The sequence below is a fragment of the Idiotropiscis lumnitzeri genome, chromosome 21, assembly GCF_059441095.1.
Source record: "Idiotropiscis lumnitzeri isolate Australia: NSW breed Sydney's pygmy pipehorse chromosome 21, RoL_Ilum_1.0, whole genome shotgun sequence".
NCBI lineage: Eukaryota > Metazoa > Chordata > Actinopteri > Syngnathiformes > Syngnathidae > Idiotropiscis > Idiotropiscis lumnitzeri.
Genome location: NC_142411.1, coordinates 8,773,368 through 8,799,642, shown reverse-complemented (window position 1 = coordinate 8,799,642; position 26,275 = coordinate 8,773,368). Strand labels below are relative to the sequence as shown.

At 40.6% G+C, this 26,275-nt stretch overlaps 2 protein-coding genes and 1 long non-coding RNA gene across 3 annotated transcripts; 1 reads left to right on the top strand and 2 right to left on the bottom strand.

Moving 5' to 3' along the window:
• Nucleotides 1-837: 837 nt before the first annotated feature.
• Nucleotides 838-14,688, top strand: tshr (thyroid stimulating hormone receptor). The gene is made up of 10 exons (XM_088285687.1): nucleotides 838-998; nucleotides 3,977-4,048; nucleotides 5,048-5,122; nucleotides 8,772-8,846; nucleotides 9,308-9,382; nucleotides 10,383-10,460; nucleotides 11,143-11,211; nucleotides 12,041-12,118; nucleotides 12,907-13,095; nucleotides 13,269-14,688. The coding sequence occupies exons 1-10, from the start codon at nucleotides 838-840 to the stop codon at nucleotides 14,686-14,688; spliced, it is 2,292 nt and encodes a 763-aa protein (XP_088141813.1).
• LOC148316852 (uncharacterized) lies at nucleotides 6,528-8,387 on the bottom strand. Its single transcript, XR_015840109.1, has 3 exons — nucleotides 8,078-8,387; nucleotides 7,521-7,587; nucleotides 6,528-6,592 (listed from the first exon to the last, which is right to left on the bottom strand). It is a non-coding gene; the product is annotated as an uncharacterized LOC148316852 (long non-coding RNA).
• Nucleotides 14,689-17,553: 2,865 nt separating the features above from the next.
• gtf2a1 (general transcription factor IIA, 1) lies at nucleotides 17,554-24,648 on the bottom strand. The gene is made up of 10 exons (XM_088285688.1): nucleotides 24,384-24,648; nucleotides 21,818-21,919; nucleotides 21,527-21,719; nucleotides 21,327-21,391; nucleotides 21,028-21,103; nucleotides 20,781-20,905; nucleotides 20,386-20,490; nucleotides 20,017-20,268; nucleotides 19,826-19,915; nucleotides 17,554-19,299 (listed from the first exon to the last, which is right to left on the bottom strand). Exons 1-10 carry the CDS (start codon nucleotides 24,411-24,413, stop codon nucleotides 19,192-19,194), a joined length of 1,146 nt encoding a protein of 381 aa, XP_088141814.1. The 5' UTR covers nucleotides 24,414-24,648; the 3' UTR covers nucleotides 17,554-19,191.
• Nucleotides 24,649-26,275: the final 1,627 nt, after the last annotated feature.

The window sequence follows — 26,275 nt, the reverse complement described above, 5'->3', positions numbered from 1 at the left end:
AACCATTGTGAACTGAGGGAATGTGTTACTTGTGAACTACAATATCCACAAGGACGTTTTTGCGCTGAATCTGCCGCGTCTTACCAAAAATAAATACAGCACAGACCAACAGTACAGTGTACAGTATAGTAGTGTAATAACAGCAATAATAATAATAATAATAATACAACTTTATTTATATATCGCATTACACAACAACGGGAGCTGTCATAATGCACTTTACATACAATATTACAAAGAGCAATAAAGACAGTAAAAACTGAATTAGAATACAAATGAATGATACTAACATATAGAGTAGACACCAAAAAAGTGCAGAACAGTGACAGTCTCATGTTAGATAGAAAGCCAAAGAATCAAAACGTGTCGAATAATAATAATAATAATAATAATAATAATAATAATAATAATAATAATGTGTGGTGTGAAGTTCATGCATATTTTCTTTTGCATGCTTATATTGTAGCCTATTGATTCTACATAATTGTCTCTTGCATTACACAACTGTGTCTGTAGCCGCAGTAGAGAGTAACATAATACCCCAAATAATGAGCCAGTGGTCGGGAGTTATTCTCCCATCTAACACAAGAGTGCCTCCTAAGTCCACCCTCAAGATGAAGACCACCTCCAAAAGCCACTAAAGAGCTCCAGCTGCATGCCCATCCTCCAGCATCCCTCCTATACCTTCACAGACTCACACACAGAACCTCCTGGGACTCTAGAGCGAAAATGAGCGCACTTTGGAAAGAATTGCTATAATTCATATGCTATCCTGTAAATATCTGTACTAAGATAATCAAGACGGCCACAGGGACAAGAAGAGAGAAGAATTCCAACATGCAATTGCTAGTATGCGTCCTGTTTATCCTCCACATGAGCGCCGCGTCTAATGTTGATTCCTGTCCTGATGCTTGTGAGTGTTCAGAATGGAAGACTCGCACCATCTCTTGCATTGGCATTGATTTGATCCCCAATTTCCCAGCCAGCACGGAAACACTGTAAGTACATTTTCGTCTGTACAATTATTTTTAGATTTTTTTTCTGGATGTTGAATGTCAAAACTACCTCTTCTACTTTGATTTTCCCAACATACTTTGCTGGAAAAAATATCATAATGTAATGGTTATTCTCCCAAAATTGCTCCCACATGGCACTTGAAGAATCTGTCAAGTAGTCACATTATCAGCCTACTAAAAGTCAGTATCGTGATGAATATTATCCATTCAACAGAAAATCACTTTTTTTCATAATGTTAATTAATGACAATCTGACTGTCAGTCAAAATTGTGCATTACTATTTTCATAAAAGCTGCATTTTGGGCGTTGACAGCATTCTTTTTTTCCTTATCATTAAGATGATAGCGGATATTATGTACTGTATTATTTCCTTTCAATGTTTTTTTTACTTATTTTTGTCTGAATGAGTTAGCAAGTGTAGTTTAATGCATAAAATTGGATTGAAAATGAGCTAATTCTGGTGATTTTTTCCGCCCGTCATTTTGCATTCTTGTGCATTATGACAGTAGGTGTAACAGTGGGAAATAATTAACAATGTTAATGGTAGTTATACAATCCCTATTATAGCACATGCTTAACACAACCTATGTGTGTTTGTGAGGAAGTGTTTTGTGTGACAAGCATGACCCAAAAAAGAGCTTTTGATCCCAACAAAACTTTGGATTGGTTACATAATCTAGAAAGACATCCACTTAAAAACAGGCGCTTTCGTACAAAGACTGAATGACTCTAGGAATAATTTGCCAGATTATCCTGCATGAATGCAATAGTCCTTAAAGCCCCTGTATGCTTTACGTTGCTGATCAAATGAGAAAAGCTGTGCAAATAAATACATGCGAGCCGTAGAAAGTGTCGGCACACGTGCACACTTTGTTCTTTGAGTGTTAAGAAAGGTCACTCCATGTCTCTGTGAGAGTCAGAGAGGTGGAAAGGAAAGCACAGACGTTCTTGAAAAGCCTGCAGAGCATGACACTCGACTCATCTCGGCCTCTCGTTCAAATACAATGTTTACCTTTGGCTGCACATTTCTCTCACTCATGGATAGTTTTTTTCTGAAAATAATTGGGAGAGGGATAATGACAAAAAAAATAAGGCAACAAAAAGGTGCTTTGTGTTCACTCTTGACTTGCATTTCAATACTTGTATTGTTGGATGGAATTTCATTTGAGGTTTTTTTCAGCGGATGAGTGGGGGGGGGGGGGAATTCTACAAGGACATAAAGAGTTCCAAACCCCAAAAAAGTAACAAAACAGTTCAAGAGGATAATTTTCCAAATATGTTTACATAAGGTTGCTTCCGCTAAATTCGTACGTGCAGTGATTTGCGTTCTCAAGACTGATTCTCCAACTGCACCTCATGAATAATCGAGCAATTATAAAACATTTTCAAGATGAAAATGATTATCCATCCATTCAACCATTCATGGCTGAAATTAACAAAAGGGTAAATTATATTTACATTACAAACGTTCATTAAAATAACTGCACGTGCAGTTTTTCCACTCAAGGGAGTTTTTAATGAATCTCAGTGGAACATGTGCAGGTTGAAATGTGCCACGGATTGTTTGAAACCCTGCATCCAGTCAGCGCAGCAGTCCATGGTAAACAATACTGACACTACTCTAAATCGTCTGGCTTCTCACTTTAAAACCAATTACAAACCTGTTTGCTTTCTCGGGTTTTGGTCCAAAAAGAGTAAATGAGGGTGCAATTTTCTCCCTGAGTCTGCGAGATGGGTTCATTGGTCTTCATCCTGCTTATTCGGGATTGTGCCAGGTGGCGCGGTGGAGGGGAGAAAAATGGCAGGTGCCAAGGTCTGCTCTGTGTCCTTGTGTTTGTTTGAGTTTGTCAAAGCATTGTGCATTCTGTGTCCGATGAATGATTTTTTTTTTTTTTTGTGAGAGTCACTGAATTAGTCCATTGTTTCTCAATCTATACAAACAGTTACATCAACAGTTTATATATATATGTATATATTTGACTGGTTTTGATTTCAGTCAAATTGAAATGAACAAAGATAGGTTACAGTTGGAGAAAATCCCCCCCCCCCAAAAAAAAATATATCACACTTTTACCACTATATTTAATAATAACACTGTAGGAAAAAAATAGTTAAGTGAACTCCAAATTTCAAGGCATCAAGTATCAATGAAATTTTAAGTTAGGCAATTCAATAAAATATTTGAAATAAAAATTGGCTTTTTTTGCATTTCACAACAAACAAATACACATCGACGGAACTGTTGTACCTTGTATCGTTCCCTCAACATGAAGATATAACTAAAAATAACTCGGCAAATTGTTTTGGAGTACCTTACTTGCTTTGTTGCGCTAACTAAAATTGTTGCCATACTTGTCAATAATTTACATTCTAAAGTTGTTAAAACTTAAAGGGGAAGTCAACCCCCCAAAAGATTCTGAACAAGAATATGTTTTATGCAGCCTCAACAGTCGAAACACGGTATTCTGATTATTATTGCATTTGTGGAATATGACTTAAGCAGTAAAATCCAGCCGTTTTTGTACATCTCAAACGGCGGCCATTTTGTCACATTTGTCGACTGAAAATGACAATCACAGTTCCTCACGGCTCACCTGTTTTCTGAAGCGGAGCCATGATTGTCATTTTCAGTGGACAGAAAGTAACAAAATGGCCGACTCTTGAGATGGCTACAAATGGGGGGATTTTTCTGCTTAACCCAAGTTCCACAAATATAATATTGCTCAGAATGTCATATTTAGACGAGTTACAGCACATAGAACATATTATAGCAAGTTTGTTTTTACTTCCCCTTTAAATGGCTGTTTTAGCCCCTTAAAGTACAATTTCTTTTCTTTTTTTATATGTATACCATACAATAAAACTTAATTTATAAAGCGAATTTCACAACAACTGGAGCAATTCTCTTGCCTCTCTCCGAGTTTGTGACTACTTAAATCGATTCTTTCTTTTCAAGCAGATGGCTTTTCGAGACGCGCCTGTCATCTGTGCCATCAGATGCTTTTGCCAACATGGTGAACCTCTCAAGAATGTGAGTAACAAATTTGTTTTGTGCGATTAAGTCAAATAAATAAACGTCAACACAGCCCCTTAGGGCCTGCTCTATTCTACCTCTGCCCTTTCCACTCATTACGCTTGACACTTGCTCTTGTTTCTCCTTCCTCTCTATCTTGCACTTAAGGGATTCACTTGCTCTTTGCTTAGTATCACCTTTGCACAGCTCGAAGCATCAATGCATTCCGTGAACTCCAGTAGCGCTTCTTTGACCCCAGGAAGGTTTTGAATGCCGCTATTTTAGTCAAACTTTATAGGGGGACTCGAGTCTGAGGAGTGAGGAGTAAATATATTTGCCCACCCAACAAATGTGAAGTTACAACTAGGTAAAGTTTTAGGCCGGTGCTTATTTCAACAAATGAAAAAGGCATTTTATTTCCATTTTGCTGTGCCGGAACTCTTATTTATAGTGGAGATCCACCAAAATCACATTTGTCATTTTTTCGCAACAAGGAAATCTTTGTTCTATTTCCCATTGGCATTATTAGGAAATACATTTACCACCTCACTTTTGTAACTTTCAATAATAAGTAAGAGAAGGGCATTTTTCTAGAGTCAAGGTTTCCTTCATAAATTTGTTATTGATTTACGCTGATTTCCATTTGGGCCAATTCATAACCTGAAAAATGTCATAAATTACTTCATTCTTACTGATGTTTTTTTAGGGTTTATTTTATTTGTGTTTCAAATCTCTATCCAATGATATTGTCTATTTTGATATACAAAAGGGTTTTCAGTCTGTTGATTAATCCGCAACCAATTTGTGAATGTGTCGTAACACTGATCAATTGCCTGCTTGGAAGTTTATTTAAAGAGTACTTGAGTCCAATTGCAGATTGGCGCTGATGACCACGTAGTGTATACATGCAGCACATGCCTGCAAAATTACCTCTGAATCTGGAGGCTTTGAAACAAAGTAGGCTAAAATAGATGCAGGTTTGAACATTATTATTATACAACTGTTTATTTCTTTTAGATATATATCAGTGGACGTGACCCTGCGAAGGCTCGAGAGGAACTCATTTCACGGCTTGAGGAAAATCACCCACATGTGAGTTTCTGAAATGAAAGGCACATGCTTTATTGATCCTGGTTGAGTAAACTGTTGTATGAGCTCCCTGGCAAAATAACATATCAGTTAAGGCCTTGAAAGAGCTCCACCTCTTGCTGAGGTTTCACTTTACCTCAATGTGCCTGCTTAAATAGATGCATTCTGAAACTGGATATTCGTAATAGTATGTTAATTCTGATATGTGTTCTTGCGGAGAAAAAAAGAATAGCACACTGCAGACGTCCAACCAAGGTTGAATTGTAAACAACAGCAATGAGTTGTGCAATCAGCCAGGAATGCTCAGACAAGTAGGAGGCAAGAGACCACATGATGGATCTTAATGGCTCTTTTTGTGTAGTGGAGACACACAAAAACACAAAAGAAAGTTATCTGAGTCTTATAAAACGGTACTGAGATACGTGTTTAATTTTTTGCGCGACTATGCGCTTGGAACTCAAAACACTTGTATTGCAAATTATCTTTCCCCATTCAAATGAATGGAAATAAAATTAATCCGTTCTTGGCCCCATCCCATACCCCAAAAAATCAAACAAACAGGTTTTTCCACAAGAGATCTCCACGTAAACATGGGCGAACATGACTAGGGCTCGGCCGATTAATGGAAAGGACGATTAAATTGACTGATTATGGCCCTTCATAATCAACCAAATGGCCGATGTTTGCCGATGCTTTAATATAAATAATAAAAAACAATTTGCTGATAGGCTATTCTATAACCATTCAAAACAATGCTAATCTTCTTTTATTTATTTATTTATTTATGTTTCATTTATGTATTTATTTATTTATTACAAGCAATGCTTAGGTGAGCAATGCAAGCTGTGCAAGGTTGGCTGTCACTATTTTATACATTACAACTTCAAGTCGTGGTTTGTTTAAAAAATACAATAAAAACGTAGTGCAATGAAAGTAAACAATGTGTTCAGTATGACACACAATCACGAGTAACGCAAATGCATTTGCGACAAAGATTAATGTCCAAATTGTCATCAGCATCAGTCTAAAAAAATAATACATATCGGTTGTGCCCTAAACATGACTGTAACGGGTTGAATTTCCTTCCTTGAACTTCTTTTGTGGGGTCTATTGGTGGTCGGCAAAGCATCTTAATAACGCATTAGCGTCACCATCTGATATTGTCATTTAACTACAAGTAAATCAAATTTGAATTGATGTTGGCTGGATGTTGTGAAGTTTGCTGCCGCCATGTAGCCGTGGATGTCTGAAGCATACTTGTGAGTCAAGATAAAAAACAAAAAAAATTCTTAACTTGTTCCTTGAGAAACTCTTAAATCAAGGCACTCACATATCAAGGCACCAGAAAGTAACACAAGTCGACAACATTGTTCTGTTGGTGTTGTCCTACCGTATCACGAGGGATGGTGTCATGCAGAGGAGAAGCGCAACACCCGCCGTTATTCGGCTCCTCTTTCCTTCATGCTCCAGCTCCTGCAGAAACATCGCAGGAGGAAAAGTTGAACCGGTGCACTCTTGTCTCAATTAGAAGATTTGTGTGTGCAGCTTGCAGGTGGACCACACACTGCATCACACCTAACTCTCCACGACCTGCTCCAAGACCGCCGCACCGAATCAACACATTCCAACATGACATTTTGTGTGTGATTCATTTCCACTCTCCAATTAGTGTATTAAATGTCACAATTTGCAGTAGTAACTATAATTAACAACGACACTTGTATGCGTCATGAAGTGATGATTCTAAGTGCTCCTAAATTGCTTACTGAGCTTGCGTCATGACTAATTTCAGATAACTAAATTAAAGACAGAAGCAATCATTCGAACCAGCTGAGGTTGGTATCTGGTATCTTTCCGGGGGGGGTTATTTTATACCTCGAGGGCCTATTTGCCTCTGATTGGTGCCGTACAAGAGATAATAGCGTTTCACTCCGGTTTCCTTCAGGGTCAGACAAAAATAAAATGCTCTGCTTCCTTTCGACTGTTCGAGGAAGGCCAACAGCAGCTGTAGATCTTAAGCTGTATTCATAAATTGATGATTGCATGGCGGGGGGGCGGGGGGTCGTAATAGTAACCACATACTTACATATACTGAGAATTAAAGGGACGCTAACGATGAAAGTAAAACAAATTCCTCAATACAGACTCTTGTTACTTCCAGAAAGAGAAATTGGTCACGGCTATCAATGCAAGGTGGTATTTGGTATTTAAGAAAGAGAGTTGTGTATTTTCACTTTAAGACCCTGTCTGGCAGAACAAAATGACAAAAGAGCTGAAATCAACTGCATTTGAACTACAATAGTGAGACAGATTACAGCTGCCTGGGAACGCTTGTCAAAAATAACGCAAACACCGAATCGCACCTTAAGCATGTAGAAATATTTCACTAAAAATAAAAGACCTGTAGCACAGGTGCCAGAGATAGTCCACAGTCCGAGGGTTTCTCAAACTCCAGCTCACCCGCCATCCTAATAGGAACAAGCAGTATAGAAAAATAAATGACGTCTGAAACCCTGCTACATGCTGTTGAAGCATGTTGAAAGCGCAAGCCAGGCAAAAAAAAAAAAAAAGCCGCAGTGCTGAACTTAATGAAATACATGCATTTAATCGGAATAAGCTTTTGGGGAAGAAAATTGCAAACCGCTGGTTTACTACAAAGATCGTAAGCCAAAAGAAATCAACTGGTCCAAAAAAAAGTACATAAACTGGCAATGGTTCTTAATTTATCAGCTAATAAAACAGTCTACCCGAATAATGTACATCGCCCTGCTTTTAGCATCAGGAAATAAGTGAGCCAGGATGTGAATATGGCCAAAACACATTTGGCCTTAGACATGACGCAACTGTTCTGTCCAGTCGGGGTGAACCAGAATAAGCAAATTAATGAAACACTTTTTTGTCATTCCAACTTCTGGTTTGGGCTGTCGGCACCAAATTTAACTTCCTTTGCCCACTGACCTGCACCTTGTTCAGTTCTTCCTAACGGTTTTTAAGGATATTGTCAGGGATCGCCGGTCGGCGAGGAGGGGGGTGGACCCAAAATGCGAGGAAGCAGGGATAAGGGTAACTTAAAGGGAATTTATTTACAAAACAAAAACCAAAAGGCAAACAAGGTACTAGGACAAACAAACGTGGCAGGGTGCAAAATAACAAAGTCGAACTAAACGTGACTAAACAGAACAAAAACCGAGGAACGAAGACAGTGACAAAAACTAGGGACAAGAGCGGGAGCGAGAACATGAGCGTGAACGAGATCGGGGAGCAGTCGTGACAGTCCAAATGGAGCAATGGTCCGACGCTGAGCTGTCGGGATGAGGTGTTCAAATAGTCCAGTGATTAGGGGCGCAGATGGGAGTCAGGTGTGCGAGTCTAACGGGGAACAGGTGCGTGGCTGGTGGGGACGGAGTGCTGAGGGGAAACGCCCCTACTCAGCTGACAAAACATAAACATAGGGCACATGGCAGGAAGGTGACGAAAACAATAACAAAACACTGACCTGCCCGACACGGGTCATGACAGATATGCTCAATTCAGTGTCCCGGGATGTGTGCGTATACCACTTATTCCAAATATGGCTTGCGAAAGTTTTCTTTTGTCAACATGACAAGTGTATTGTGAATTTCAACACAGCATTGTCTCTTTGTTCAATCAGAGAAATACGGAATGCAAAGAATTTAACCTACATTGACCCAGAAGCCTTTAAGAGTCTCCCAAACCTGAAATACTTGTAAGTATTTTTTTTTCATTATTAACCCATTTATTCTTGTCTGCATAGCTGTTCCAAAAGTCATTAACAAGTAAAAATAGCATTGATGCTCGTGCTAAGACGTTAAAAGGCGTCCTGGCTGGTCAACCAATATAGTAATAGAAAAAAAATGTTGGCTATCTGGAATAACCATGACAACGAAATCGAGGTCATTTCCATCATCACAAGCATTTGCACCATTACGTATTAGAATCAAAATACTTCAAACTGTTCAGGTCGGATGTCCACTTTTAAAAAAAAAAAAAACAATATAGGCTATTACAAGCACCTGACAATTGTCTTTTGGGGCCTTGGTAAAAGTACACTTACCTTGATCCACTACGTTACATTTGTATCTTGAAATGATGACTTGAATTCTTTTGACATCTGAGGATGCATGTACCGTTAATCACCTCGTCTAACAGTTTTTTGTTGTCCATCAGGGGGATTCTTAATACAGGCCTTAACACCTTTCCTGACTTGAGCAGCATCCACTCTAATGACAACAATTTCGTTCTGTAAGTTCTTTTTTCGAACCAATGTCTGTATATATATATATATATATATATATATATATATATATATATAACGATTTTGTCCTGAGAATGCACATACAAGTACATAAAGAGATTGCTAAAACAATGCCTTTTAACACGGCAACTACTTTGCTAACTAAAACAGAACAGACCCAAGAGAAAATAAAAATCTAGATTTATTTATCGTATTTTCTGAACTATAAAGCGGCCCTGCCGGTGAACGAAAAATCCACAGAAAAGCTGCACCGTTGGATTAGCCGCATGGTTCCAAATCTAGGAAAAAAGTAGCGGCTTATAGTCGGGAAAGTACAGTATTCATTTTTTTTTTTTAGAACTATTTGAGTCCACACTGCCATCTGCTGGAGGAAAGTGTAGCAAAGTAGAAAGTAGTGGTACCTTTACTTTTTGAAAAATCGTGTATATATATATATATATATATATATATATATACACACACAAAGATTTATTCCATGTTTTGTTCTGATTTCATTCACGTCGAAGGCATGGCATGGCTCAGAGGCCCATCACGATGGCTCACTTCTTTTTCATCTGACATACTCTCATTGTGACAAGACAATTTGGAACAGGCCGGCAGACAAATTAGTGACTTCCTGCTTCGAGCAACTGCTCTGGTGGATTTCCAACCAAAATTTGACAGCGGTCGTAGCTCTCAAATGGCATCACTTGAAGAATAGGAAGAAAAACACTACACAAGCACTTATTATGTGGCCGTCTGCACTTGTTTTGAGTGCATGTTCTTGAGATGCTGTGAGTCATCAAGCATGTGTGGTTGTTCTGCCATTGAGTCATTCCTTCAATCAACCTCTCTACCCACTTTTATTTTCCAGCTCTCGCATCAAAAGTGAGAAGGCATCAATCCTCCTCCCCTGGCCGCGCCTCTTGCCACTTTCCATTGAAGAGTATTCTGTATACGTTCACAAATACACTTAATGCTCTCTTTGTTTGGTTTCTCTCTTTTCAGGGAAATTGTGGATCATCCCCACATTACGGTCATCCCGCCGAACTCCTTCCGTGGCATCACCAGCGGTTTGCTAACAGTGTGAGCTATTGACATGACACGTACAGTAATTAGCTGTAGTCCTTTTTTCTTTTTTAATTTGTCATTTTTTTAATATGCCTTCTAGCCATCAAACATATTTACAACAATTCGGTGTTGATGTTCAAAGAGAAAATGTCAAAGCGTAAATCTCATAGAGGGTTTTAATAGTGTGGCTTTTTTTTTTCCAATGTGCGAAAAAAAGGGGCATAAACCCTGGTTTAAATGTAGTGAAGTTTAAGCCGTCCTATTTTTATTTATTATTTTTAACCTTTTAAACCCATTCCATTCAGGTCGCCTTCATTCAACTTCACTACTACACTATCAAAAAAAGCAAACTCCGAAAGGGCTAAATATTGCTCCATAAACAGTAGAAATCTAATTAAATCCATATTAAATCCGAGAGCAGATTGCCTTTTAATAAGAAAATAATTCTAACCCTCAAATAGCTTCGAAGAGGTGCAGACAAGTCAGAATGAGCTCACTTGAATAACATGTGAGTATGAACATTGTATTAACACACAACAGGAACACGTGGACATGCGGGAAAGATTTCTAGGAAACGTAGGCCTTTAAACCACAAAATTGCACAGACATTCTGAAATGTACACGGCGATAGCGTGAGGTAGTGATTCAAACAACGCAATTCTTCATCTCATTAGATAAACATATTTGTGTTTTTCAGGATGCTGTACGGGAATGGCCTCAAGGAAATCCACCATCATGCATTCAATGGGACCAAGCTGGATCAAGTGTACGTCAAAACCCGTCAAATGAAACCGACGACATCTAGAAAGGGAATGTTCAAACGAAGCGACCGAGTACATTTCGTCCAGTTTTCCTAACAAAATGTGCTCAGCGCGTTTCAGACCTCACAACTCGTAGGATTAAACTACTGCTGACATGTGTCGCGTATTTTCATGCTTGCAAATGGATCCTCTCGTATGAACGCCAAACGAGATCTTGCCAAGTTTTTGATTAGCCCGCTCAAGTTCTCATGGGAAAATGTGCCTCCAAATTGAGCAGCAGGAAATCTGTATTAAGATTTGCTTTCTCGCATACGCTCGGGGACACTTTGTTGTCGCCGCCAAGATCAATTGAGAATCCTCATCAGGTTTTTGTTTTGAATGACTTTGCCGCAACGTTACATTCAGGTCGTCAACCTGCCCTTTTAGGACATCCAAACATTCAGTTCAAACCTCCGACAGACACTTTACAAGAACCTAATGAAGACATTGCTGAGCGACCAGAGTCTGAAACATGTGCGATGTTTGTATTGGCGCGTGATCTGCAGTCAAGTGTTAAATGATGCCAGCGCTGCCCGACCAAGACAAACACAGCTCCTCGCAGCTTTATTTATCCTGATTAGATCGGAGAGACGTGCGGTGAGGGTACATTGTGTTTAAGTGGTACTCCGCTGTGTCAATATCCAATTTTATAGTGTGAGTGAGAACCGTTTCATTTCAAATGAGTTGAGAAATGTGCAGGAACGAGGCCCGCGGGATCATGATATTCCGCCGCACCGTCAGTCAAACGTGAATGATGACTTGACGATTTGCACGGTGGTGTGTTTCCATGTGCAGTGATCTTCACAGGAATAAGCATTTGACCCAGATGGACGAAAGAGCTTTTGACGGCGTCATCAGCGGGCCCATGTTTCTGTAAGAGCCTCACACTTAAACAGATTTCTTGACTAAAGTCAATGAACTCATCATGAGAGATGGGATTCCAATTTTGCTGATTTTTTTTTTTATGTTGGGGGGAGGCGGATTTCTGGTGGACTAGCTGACAGCCTTAAAGGGGAGGTTATTCCCCCCAAAAATATTTGCAATAAAATGTTCTATGCACGTTCACTAGTCTAAACATGGCATTCTGATTAACATTGGTTGTGGAATATCCATCTGTTTTTAGCCATCTGAGGGGGCGGCCATTTTGTCACTTTTGTCGACTAAAAATGACATCACAGTTGTTGACGGCTCACCTGTTTTCTCAAGTGGAGCCATGATTGGTTGTTAACTGAGCTCTGTGATGTCATTTTCAGTTGACAAGATGTGACAAAATGGCCATCCCCCTCAGATGGCGAAAAATGGGCGGATTTGGCTGCTTAACTCATATTCCACAAAGTTTTGACTTGCGTGACAACGTAGAACATTTTTGTTGTTGAGTTCCCCTCTAACTGACGGACTGACGGATGTCGGACGGGCAAAATCGAGTAAAATGCCCACTTCTGCTGATAATCTGGCCATATATGAGAATCCATCCTTCAAAGTCAGCAAAAGCCAAATTATTCTCAGATGCACCTGTTTTCAGTCTACTGAAAAAAACGTAATGTTCATATTTCTGTCACAGCCCCTATGAATCCCTTATGCGTAAATAATTTGATATCATTATATTAAGGCATGTAAGTCTGAATCAATGAATGCAAATAATTCACATGTTCTCCTTTCAGAGACATATCCCAGACAGGGATCACCTCCCTGCCCACCAGCGCTATGGAGTCCCTCAGAGAGTTGAAGGCCCGCAATGCGTGGGCCCTAAAGAAATTGCCACCTATCAAAACGTTCAAACACCTCACCAAGGCCAACCTCACCTACCCCAGCCACTGCTGCGGCTTCAAAAATGTCAAAAAGAAACGAGGGTGAGTTTCCTCCTTGTTTTTGGATTGGACATTGGGCATTCTTTGGTTAGTGTAATCTGGAACAAAATGGGTTTGAGTTGGTGGTTTACTTTTGACAGTGATATGGCGGTACAAAAAATAGTTGACATTGGACAAAAGTTATTTAGATATTTTGGACTAATTATGTATTTCAGATTTTGGGAGTACGTCCTCTGCAACCTGACGGCGTTCAACGACAAGCATCAAAAGCGTTCTGTGGCGCCTTTGAACACGCCCTCCCTCCAAGGTGTGGTAAAAGACATCCCAGAGGAACCCTACGATGGCGGCCACCGGGGCGACTTCCAAGGCAGCTTGCACTACCACGCCTACTTTGGTGGCCATCCAGATGAGGACGTGGGCTTTGGAGAGACCCTCATGAACCCTCAGGAGGACCCAAGCGAAGACTTTGATAATCGCTACGATTACGTGGTGCTGTGCGACGACGGGGAGGAGGTGAAGTGTGCGCCCGTGCCCGATGAGTTCAATCCGTGCGAGGACATCATGGGCTTTGCCTTCCTACGGGTGTCCGTGTGGTTTGTGAGCCTACTGGCTGTTTTGGGGAATGCGGTGGTGCTCCTGGTACTGCTCACCAGCCACTACAAATTATCCGTGTCACGTTTCCTCATGTGCCACCTGGCTTTCGCCGATCTCTGCATGGGGATTTACTTGCTGCTCATCGCCTCGGTGGATCTCCACACGCGAGCAGAGTACTTCAACCACGCCATCGACTGGCAGACGGGGCCCGGCTGCGCTCTCGCTGGGTTCTTCACCGTGTTTGCCAGCGAGCTGTCTGTCTACACGTTGACCGTCATCACGCTGGAACGGTGGTACGCCATCACGTTTGCGATGCGGTTGGATCGTAAACTGCATCTTCATCACGCGGCTGCGGTGATGCTGGCGGGCTGGATTTTCTGCCTCCTGCTGGCGTTGCTCCCACTCGTAGGAGTTAGCAGCTACCAGAAGGTCAGCATCTGTCTCCCGATGGACATCCAAACCACAGAGGCTCTGGTTTATGTCATTTTCGTGCTTGTCCTCAACGTCATGGCCTTTCTTGTGATCTGCGCTTGCTACATCAAGATTTACTGCACTGTGCACAATCCGCAATATCGCTCCGGATCGAAGGATACCAACATAGCGAAGCGCATGGCGGTCCTGATCTTTACCGACTTTCTCTGCATGGCACCAATCTCCTTCTACGCCATGTCAGCCGTGTTGGACCAGCCGCTCATCACGGTTTCCAACTCCAAAATATTGTTGGTGCTCTTATACCCGCTCAACTCATGTGCCAACCCGTTCCTTTACGCCATCTTCACCAAAGCCTTCAGAGGGGATGTGTTCATTCTCCTCAGTAAAATCGGTCTGTGCCAGCGCCAGGCTCAACTGTTCAGAGGTCAGACAGTTTCTTCTAAAGGCAGCAGTGGGACATCCCAAATCCGAAAAGACAAGTTCAGAAAAGGAAGTCATCCAGGCCAGAAAAACACAAATATTCACCTAAAAAAGTGCTCGGCGTGTTCATACCATCCGGTGGTCGGCTTGCAGGCAAACCTTGAAGAGAACCAGAACCTGGAGACGTGAGTTAAACACCAGCCGGAGCTCTCAGAGGAAGAGACGTCAAGGCCTTGAAGTGTTTGCCGGCAGATCTGTTTGAATATTTAACAGGACGCTCCAGCGGGCTTTTCATTCCAACTTCAGCTGTTTTCACAATTTCAGCTGTGAGGATTTAACGGTTCCAGTTGGTGGAGAATATCAAGTGTCACTGAAATATGACTTTGACCTCATCTCTTCAACTGTGAGACCTTGTTATTGAGAGGCACAATGTGGCTGGCTTTCAGCACAGGGAGAGATTTTACCAACGCTTCCAAAAATAAAATCGTATATAAAGTCGGACTTTTCTATTCAAATGATCTCATTGCATTTTTCCCAACCATAATGACAATGATGTTCAGTGGCAATTTCTGTCACAGTTGCACTATTGTGTTAAATATTTATAACTTTAACATACAACTTTAATGATTTCATTATGTGTATTTTCACAATGTGGTCTTTTTTACAACTACTCTTATGGAATCTCTATTTTTATATTGCTTCGCACCATTATTCTTCAAATTAAATAAAATTACTTGCGTCTTATCATGACAACTTTAAAATTTGCTCTCGTATTTCCTCATAAAATTACAACTTCATTTGGAAAACACCTTTATTGCGAAAATGCGTATTATTCTGTACATTATTTTCCAATATTATTCTCATAAAAAAATTGCATTTCATTTAATATTCATGAATTATTTTTCATTATTATTCAACTGGTGATCAGTTAATCACAGATCACGCAAATTTTAATTGATATCACTTGTTGACAAGTTTGCAGAGGCATCTTTTCACCTCCCAAAAAATGTGATCCAGCTAAAAAAATAAACACAAATTTTGGTAATTAGCCTCCTACAAGTAATTGCACGCAGGTGTGATAATCACAACTATCTTGCCAGTGCCTCTCCTCTGGAATGTAATGGTTGTTTTCCCGGTGAGTGTGACGTTGATATTTTTCCACCCTCCTATGGAAACAAGTGGCTTAAACAATCAGCAGAAATAGATTTGCATTTACTGAGAGAGCTCAAAGCAAAAAGCAGCAACACACACAGCTACTATTACTTTGCCAGACAGTAGCAACATCTGGTTAGCATTTCATTTACAAGGTGACATTTTTTTCAGCTTTCCTGGAAAGGTAAATTAATCCGGATATTTATGGAATTTCAATGATTTGCAAAGAAATTTGACCACCGATTCTGGCTTTGGTTTTGGGGGTGGCAGGTGTGCGTGTCCCCGCGCAGGGAGAATTTCCAAACTGGGACACAAACTCGGGAATTCTAGACAGTGACACAGAAGTGCTTGAATAAATAAACACGTTCAACAGCCTTCCTGTTGGTGGCAGTAATGCTGCACCACTTGACCACGATGCAAGTAGACTGTAACAAAAAGTAATCATCCTCATCAAAATGCAATGGCACCACCGCCAAGGATTCAGATTTTTACTTCAGTTAAATTCAATAACTTCTTCATTGGTTCATGATGGAAATGACTTGATTTTTTATTTTTTTTTTATGGAATCCTACAAACAAACGAACAAACCATACTCAAATACCCCCCTAATAATAACCGGATTTATTTTCGCGTTGATTTCCTCTCATCTGCCTCTCTGATTTTCGAAGCATACCGAAGCCTTTCCTTCAAATGATCGGGTCAAAATTGGACAATGTTGTTCCTCCAACACCAGATTGTTGCCGCAGTCCAACTGAGAGAAATTGGAGTGCTTTCAAACCAATCAGCATTGGAAGATTTTCTCCAGCCTTGATGGCTCCAAAAGCGGTTGTGATTTTTAACTAGCCGTGCAGCTCTTGTTTCTGGGAACATAAAATCCCTGTATTTATGACGTCATTCCCTGCACTCCTCAACGGGCCAGCAGGCATGGACAGCACTCATGCGGGGGTCAAGTCGCCGTCTTTTGCAGACAGAAACCTCTTGAAAAGGGAGGGGCTGCTCGAGCAAACCACAAAGTGGATATCAGTAAGACTTTAGAGGACGGGCAGAAAAAGGTTTGGAATTTTGACATCTGCTGTTTTACCTGGCAGCTTTAACGTTTATATATGTGCTTTTGTTCAGCGGGTTCAGAAACAGAAGCCCACCCAGACTGACCAGGTGAGACTCCGGTGGGCCAGGTAAGCATACAAGGCCATGAGTTCTCATTCTAAGACCACCACTTCAGAGTTACAAACAACACGAGAACCCACTTCATCACAAGCGTTCTTTAGACATTCTTCCCGAAGCAGGCCTGAATAAAAAGGCCTTTGTGATACAGTGGAGAAGCGAGATCCAACCTCAAGCCCGATTCATAAGCAAGGACTGTAGATCTTGATTCAGCTGTAATCCCAGACAGAACCACACCTTCAGGCAATGATTACCCACAAGGGGTTTGGGTTGGGAATTAAGAGGAAGGGGGTGGCGGGTGGGGGGGTGCATGGCATTGAGACAGACAATCATCCAGACGTTGGATTAGTTGGCCAGAAATGTGAATTTGAACCAGGTTGGAGTGGATCTCGTTTATGGTAGGACACTGATTCCTTGTATTTTCAAGACCAGGAGGAAATGGGAAATAAATACTGAATTATATAAGGGATATTAAAGCAGACAACGTTACGGTAGAATGCCAAATTTTGTGATGTGATGTTCATTCGTTTTTTTAATAAATCTATTGAACCGTAATTGCAAAGCAATGCCTGTTTTTTTTGTCATTATTATTTTTTAATTATATTTCTGAGATTGTACAACATCTGATTTAAGAATCAAGTCAGAAAAAAAAAGTCCAACGACATCGATGGATTATGTCTCCACACGGGTAAAGACAATTTTTTTAAAATGTTCAAATTCAAAGAAGAGGTTTCCGCATTTGGTTCCAAAGGTAAATTATAAAATGTTTTATTGAACATTACATTTTAACAGCTATTAGAAGTCACAACAGAGCAAAGGTGAGAACATTTCTCAGACACCCTTTTTGGAAAGTACAAGAAAAGCAGGAGTACAAATCAAAAAAGGCACACGTAACATTGAAGTACAGTATGTGCGATCAACCATGACTCGCCAGGATCCACACGGAGCTACTGAATAAAATCAATTACTTGATTTTTTGCAACAAACTTTTTTTAACTGCTTAAATTCCGATAGACATCACGGTTGCTCACATTAACACAAACATAACATTGTCTTGCTTCCTTCTTAAGGTCGATGTATATTCACAATAGAAATGTGTGGAGCCCACCAACCAGCCAGGTGACTCGGAAGCCCGCCCCCCAAAACAAAGTATTTTATTTCAAATATCCGCAAACGTCACTAAAAACATTTTTTTTAAAAAACTCCCCTCGTTCTCACCTAATTTGAAATCCTCTCAGTCAAAAACGTGCCCACTTAAAAGTCAAGACTAAAACACAAAAGGACATCCAAGATGATTGGGAACAATATCACAAAAGCTTTGTTCAGCAAACAGAAAAATAAAAGGAACACTTATTTGATTGTAAGAGCACATTTTGGTGCAGATCAGGAAAAAAAAAATGAAAATAACTTCTACTTTCATGAATAAATAGAAAACAGTGTCACTGATGAGTTAAAGGTGTCTACGGACTGTTTTAGGGGTGCTCAGTGATGCAATTGACAAACGCGCATACACGGTGTGGATGAACTCGACTGCTTTAAGCATACACACGCTTAGCAATAAACCCAAGGCTGCAGAAAACTAAATTTAAGAAACAGGACAGACGCAAATATTTCAGCAAAGGCTCTGCTTCTATTTTGCTTCGTGGAAGGATGCTACAAAAAAAAAAAAAAAAAAGAAATCTGACAAGGGGAAAAAAAGAAAAGATATGGAATCATTACTCGTTAGATTTAAAATAATGCCTTTATACAGCTATAAATTATTGTAACTTTTAAGTTATTTTACCTTCTGCGTTATAACCCTTCAATTTAAAAGAAACTTTAAAACAATAACAGACGAAGCTCTTAACTCCGAGCAACCTTTTTTCCAGAAACATGACTCTGAGACAGAAATTCCAAGAACAACCAAAAAGAAAATTGAGGCCAAAAGTCAATTAACTCTGGCAGACGTGAAGGCAACAATCTTTAAGTTTGGACTTCAATGCAGACAAGCTGAAGTTGTCTACCACCTAACAGTGCATCGACACACTTTCAACGTCAGCACAAACTGGTCCTCTGGCATGTGCATCTTGTGAAATGATGTGAGGGAATTCACTCGGAAAAAAATCTAAAAGGCTGAGAAACTAAAAGGAGGGCAAACGTTCCCTTTCGCTGTCGGTTTCTCATCCTGCGAGGCTCACTTGCCGAGTGCGACCAGTGACATCCGGCTTGTAGTAAAGGACCTTTTGCAGTCCTTTGTGGGAGTTCTTAAAGACTCGACACGCTTACTGCAATCAAATCCAGTCACAGGATATGGAAGGATATTGATATTGTCCATAAACTGGATAGGAGTAGTAACAGAGTTCCTGCTCCTTGTTGCTCGGCTTTGTCTTCCGGCCTTCACCATTCGGCATCCCCGATGGCTTTGGAGAAGACATAATCTCTTCCGTTCAGATTCATGATCCCGTCCTTGAGGTGAAATTTCCATTTGTTCTTACTTCTGTGAATCTGCGGAGAAATCGGGAGAGGTTTTGACGGGTGTCGCAGGTGTTGCCGTGTTCCCCATCTTCCGACCACATTTGTAAGCTGCCAGCTAATTTATTAACAATTTGGTGCAATTATTGGGTGTTTATTTCCAAAAAATTGCTGCGTATCAGCAATACAGCAACACAGAAACACACAGCTCACGAGCTCTATCACAAAGCAGGATGCCTTCAAGCTCTATGCCCGCCAATCAACAATGTCATATACATTTTTGAAATACTGTAGCTGGAAAACGAGCATCAAAAGACAAAACGCACAATAAAAGGAACAAATCACCAGTTGAACTACGGTTGTAATCGAAATTGACTTGTGTTTGCAATCCCACCGCGGGTGAGATTCACTTCAAATAATACTCCACATCAATTACCACTGGAATGATGGACAGACTATTGCGACCGGCAGTGCAAATTGTTGTTGGAAATTGGCATGAGTAAAGAGCCCAATAATGGCGAGCATATAACGGGGATTGTCACCCCCAATGATGACTCACCTTGTCATACTGGCACACAACTACATTCTCTGTGTCAAACAGCTCGTGGTCCTCCTCATCACTGACATCGTCACCGCTGTTCAGTGACTCCTAAAAAGGGCAAAAGCAATAAAAAAAAAATGAATAATTAAATATGTGCAACATGCAACAGACTGCCACACCACAAGCGACACCAAAGGCATGCCACTCACCTCCTGCACTTGCCCATCCTCTCCCCCGTCCTTGTCTTTCTCCTCTTCCAGGTCCTCGTCGTACTCCTCTTCATCATCGTCTTCATCCGACGATGTGTCTCCGGCGCCGTCAACCTGCAGCATCATGGGAGGCTGAGGTTGTCCCGGGGCTGCCTGCTGAGCCTGCGGCACTGCTGTGCCCTGGGCCTGCTGGACCTGCTGCACCTGGGCTGCTTGGCCCGGCTGAGGCGCCATGGCGGCAGCCTGCGTCACCTGCCAGCACACAAACAAAATGAGAAGCTGCTAAATAAAAGGAGTGGCAACCAAACACAAATATAGAACAGCGATGCAAATAAAATAGTATGTGGCTACTTTTTTTTGCATGCTGACCTGTGTGTTGCCTTGGACTTTATTTCCAGGTGCTAAGACGATCTGTGGCTGCTGAATGATGACTCCTGTTTGCGGAGGAAGGCCGCCTTGTAGAGGAGCCAAGACCTGGTGCAATGCATAAGTCATATCACTAAAATCAATAAAATAATTTAGCTGCATACACAGAGAAACAACACAAGGACTCTCGCACATCAAGTGGTCATACAAATGATGTAAAATGTAACAAAGCTGACAAAAGTAGTCAGTATCTTCTGATTCACCTTTCCTTTTATCACATTCTTTTCATTATTCTCATGTTGGTTCCACTTCCTCGAGGCTGATAGCAACTAGCAAGTCTCTATCACCAAGTGAGGATGAACTCATCCTCTCAAGACCAACGAGAGCGAGACATGTACCTGCTGGATGACCGGCGCCTGCACTGAGCCAGGTTGCATCTGCTGCTGCAGGAGGATGGGCTGCGGTGGCTGCTGGATGATGTACTGAGCTCCGTTAGGCGCACGCAAAACTTGCACAAACTGACCTGAAGAACCACAACATCACAAGTCGGGTTGTATGATTCAGGATGCAGTCCGTAGGTATCAGTTCAGTCAGGCTCTACGGTGGCTTTGTAGTGCATGAAAAAACACGACGTGCGGCACTTACCTGAACTGGTGATGAGCTGTGGGTACGGCGTGACCCCAGTCGGCAAAGCAAGAGCTGCTTGTGTCGCGGCAGCACTCTATAGGAAGAATACAGCATGAGTATAAAAAGAGTGAGACGTAACTATACAAATGCGATTTGGCCAAACTAAGCCGTGCAGGATTGATTTCTATCTCCAAATGCTGTAAGAAAATGAAAAAGAACAAAAACATCTGTGCATTTCCCTGTGCTAAAACTTGAAAACACACAAGCGCATAGAAGCATACCACTCTGTAATGTTCACTTGTGTGTTTACTACTTGCCATTCCTGTTGTTGTCATGTGCTGTAGAATCTTGGAATCTGGTACAATGACTTGCTGCTGGGGAGCTGCAAAGGAAATGATCAAAACATCAAATACAATACAGAATATTTTCACAAGAGCGTCTAACAGTTGAGGACGCAAATCGTATCTATCAAGCACACACATACATACGTAAAATAGTCTGAATTGATTGAACCAACCTTGTTGTTGCTGGGGAGGCAGGATGACTTGCTGGCCCTGTATGGGCTGTGTCACCTGTTGGCCTTGTTGAACTTGCTGCTGCGATGGTTGTTGCTGCTGCTGCTGCTGTTGCTGCACGGCCTGCAGGGCTGCCTGTTCCTCTGTATGGAAGCCCTCCACTGCCTTGGATTGCAACAGTTTGCTCTCCCATAGCTAATGTGGCAAAATCACAACAAAATTTAATGCGGTTTAAAAAAATATTTACTATCAAGAATATATTTTATCAAAGCATGTTGCAGGAATACTATTACCGTTTTCAGCTCAAGAAGCACTTGTTCATCCACGCCCTCATCCAGGAATAACTCTCGCACTTCATTGATCACATCCTCAATCACAGTCTTGTACAGTTTAGGCTAAAAGAAAGCAAAACAGAAAGGACATACTCATCAACGACACTATAAAGACTATTGAAGCTAACGGGAAATTCTAAGGCCAGACAGATTAAATACAAATTTACACCCTTAAACAAAATTATGTAAGAAAATGTTACAATTAAAACAGTATTCTGAACCAAATGAACTGCAGCAACATCTCCAATATACAACGAATAAAAAATTATTAATGGAACGGTTTTATATATTAATCACAAAAAGTTCAGAATATTCCGCTATTTTGTGAAATTGCACACTACCTGCACAGTTGAACTTAATTTAACTATGCCAACTTTTGAATGCATGCACAATTGTTTACCGTGTTGTACTTTAGATACTTCAAATATTGTGAAATATAAATAAAAAAGAAATTGTTGTATTACTTGCTGTTGTCCAACAAGCAGTTGAATTACATAATTCAAAGTTTGATCATTGATTTGAGGTGTAAGGTTGCATGTCTACTTCCAGTTAGCATGTAAACACATTATGACAATTTGGGAAATGTGTTAAAATGTGGATTATTGAATGCACCGATAGCAAAACTGCATCTTATCATGCAGTTAACATCAGAGATAATTTTGGCGTCACAGTTGTTTGTAACATGACAAGTGGCTGCCATCTTTGTGGAATTTTCTAAAAATCATGGAATTAGCACTTCAAGGACATCTAAAATGGTAAAGACATTCACAATAAGTACTTCAACCACTTTACTGCTTAGATCTCAGGTTACGTTAAATTTTTGTTAAATGGTTAAATGGAATTTTTCGGGCAAGTAGTTTGATGCAAGTTAGCATGATGCTAACTTTGACATAATGACTAGAAGAACCACTTGAATTTCACCAACCTATTAGTGTATATTTTTAACTGAAACTTGTCAGGCAACCAAAAACTTCAATTTAGAAATAATCAAGTTTTACAGTTTTACTCTCATTAAGAGGTTTTAACGCACCAGATTTTCTATCATAAAATGCAATATCACAAAAACGCTCAAAATGTCTTGACACAAAATAACAGAATTCCTTAAGAATCTAGATTTTTTTTTTTTTTTTAGATTTTTGGTGCAGTGTACTAATGTTGAAGTAGCTATTCTAACCAGACTACATTTTTATTTTCAGGAAATCGGTTGTTTGCTACGAACCTTTCTGTCACAAATTCCATTCAAATGCAACCAAGAAACCTAAGAAACGAATAATGAACCAAACACTTATTTGTGTGAATTCTACCTTCATCCGTTGCACAATTTCTAGTTCAGAAAAAGGTCAACGTAAAGTTCAGCTGTAACTGTTATAGTGTAATTTTAGGTTCATCTTCAAATATCACAAAGTTAAAAAATGGTTGACGGCGGCTTTGTTAATAGGTTCGTTTAATATATTTAAAAGTGATTTGGGCAAAGCGCTTAAGACAAACGCCTGTAAAATGGACGCGTTCCGTTCATTAACACAGAAACCGAGCGTAAACGAAGTGACAAACACAAGCGTCGAAACTCTCCTTCCCTCCCCGTCGGTCCGGGCTGCTCCTCCACTATTTAAAGCAGTCTGCTGGTGTTTATAAGCTTAGTCGGTGACGTAACGTCGGGTAGCACCTTCCCATCCCGGCCCGTCTATATAGAGAGCCAATATGGCGGTATAAAACCAGGCAGCAGCGAGGGAGGAGGGACAGAAGCGGAGACCGAGAGAGCAGACGTGGAAGCCATTTTACGGAGCTGCTCGACGAGCCGAGCGAATTCCATGACTAATATCGTGTCATCTATCGTTTAAGTGGTCATTTTGGACAATGCAGGGTAGAATTATCTAAGGGGGTAGTTATAATTACGATTGAAATGAGTGGAAGTGTTTTTTTTTTGTTTTGTTTTTTTTGGGGCAGTTTTTGCCTTCATGTCGTGGAATGGTGGACAGATGATGCAACAAAGGGAACGTTGCATTCGCGACTTTCGCCTACTTTATTTCATCACAAAGAATCCAAATTGCTTCGCGGTGTTTAGGCAAGGTGCTTTGCGTACATTTAAGGTTTTAAAATGAAACACGTTCACTCGACCCACCCTGCGTTGACGTAAATATATCACTCGACTACACTGAACGCCATAAACGAAGACAATGTGGGTGCTTCCCCCACATCGAGAGCGTTAAAAAAATGCCAAACGGATGAGATGCAACCGGCAGAACAAGACCCAAACATGTCACAACTCATCAAATTCACCTCCAGTTTTGAGTCGCTAGCATTGTGACAACACACATGTTCTAACTTACATTTAACATTGAAAATTGGGAATAAGACTAGAATTCAAACGGTCCATTGATTGAAGCTAGTTTAATTTTCATTGGTGTTATGCTGGTGTGTGTGTTAATGATAAATTAAAGTGATTCGATTAAAAAAAACGTGTTCAACAGTTTTCCGTTAACTTTACCCCCCATTTCCCCCGTTGACAATCCTTGAGATTGATCCTTACCACTGGGTTCGAGTTAGCCGAGCTCGCCATTATACGCGCAGTCTAAAAACCACACGGAAATGGGCGAGAAATAAAGAGCCAAAAATGATCAAAAAATTAAAAAAAAAACTGTTAAAACAACTGGGAACGGTATTCTAAAACAGCCGGCATCACTTTTGTAAATAAAACAGTTTTGGCGGTCTTATTTACAATCCCGGGCTGCGAATCCCCAGCCGTCCACCGTCCGTCGTTGTTCTGCTTTATATACTGAGCGAAGGAGCTGCGAGTGCGCGAGACATAGGTTAGGGTCAAACTGTCAATATCGCGATATTTCAAGCGGAAACGACACGCCAGTTTAAAGGCATGCTGGGAAATGCAGTTTAGTTGAGCATTCACGTTGCCATAAATCTACTCTACTAATTACGCACCTCGGATTCTAATAATTAATAAATACTAATTTAATACAACTAAACAATTAGATTAAAACAACAACAAATTTCTTTCAGTAAACAACACAATAACCACATACTGTATTTTTTCCTGCGCAAAGGGCTCTCTTGTATAGACAATATAATTCAAGGGGGCACAAAACTGCTGAGCAAGAAGCCAACACTACAGGGGAAACCCTAAAAAAACATTTGGAATATATGCTCTGTGCGCCTTTACTAGTCAAAACATGGCATTTTGATCAATATTGCGTTTGTGGAATATGAGTTAAGCAGTAAAATCCACCTGTTTTAGCCATCTCAGGGTGCAGCCATTTTGTCACTTCTGGCGACTGATAATAAATTGCCCAGGTCTCCTGTAACGACATCACCGTTCACCTGTTTTTTTTTTTTTTCAAACTGAGCTGATTGGTCCATATCTGAGTCCTGAGCAGCTCACTCAACATTTTCATATTATTGAGGTACTATGTCCTGAATATTCCAAATTGCAAAAAATATCATATAGTCACATTGTGGTATATCGCAGTCAGGCCCTGTATAAGTGTAACTATTGAACACATAAACCCACTACGCCATTTTAATGTTGTGGCTGTTTAACTCGGAGACCCAATTTTTTTGAGGTATTACTTGATGAAAACGTTTGAGAAAAAACACTGACTTAAACTACAAATATACATATGTAAACATACAGATTCAATGTTACGTCGCCAATACAGGAAATGAATTCCATCGTAAACCGAGGAGCGATTTTTTTAGTATTTTGTGTAATAACACAAACCTACCACAAGAGGTTGCTCACACTCCATGTCACCTATTACAAGCGTGCTCTCAGCACGCGGTCTTTATGAGCGCTCAAAACACACAATCCCCAATCCAATCACTTTAGGATGCAACTACCCCCCCCAACACACGCACACAACCAGGGAGGTGTGAGCCTTGTCCTCTGCATTTAATCAAATATGCACTTGTCCTGATAACCGGTGGGATCTCTCCCGTAACGATAAAGCTTTGCAATAAATGAGAACTGACGAGAATGCAGCTCTGTTTCCGTCTCCATGGAAACTTGCCTCACTGGTCATTGTGTGGCTATGGATGATCTATACCAGAGACATACAACTCAGTCTGCATCCACTGCGCTCTCACAATTGAATACTGAAGTTGTTTCCATGACAAATTAGAGCAAGTTGTTCACGTTTGCACATTTAAATACTTGATGAACACATTTTACAAGTGGTGCTTTTAGGTAGACGCATGCACAGAGTATAGTTAAGAAATTAAGTTAGAATGTGCGTAACTTTACCGAATACAATTCGAAGCGGTCAACTGCACATCTGCCATACACAGACAATATTTCCCTCAATAACGAAAAGATGGTATCGGAATCTCATGCCTCGCCCTCAAAGTGATTATGTGATTAAATAGAACGCTGTTTACTGCAAGCCAATTGAGTCGCACTCTTAGTAACTG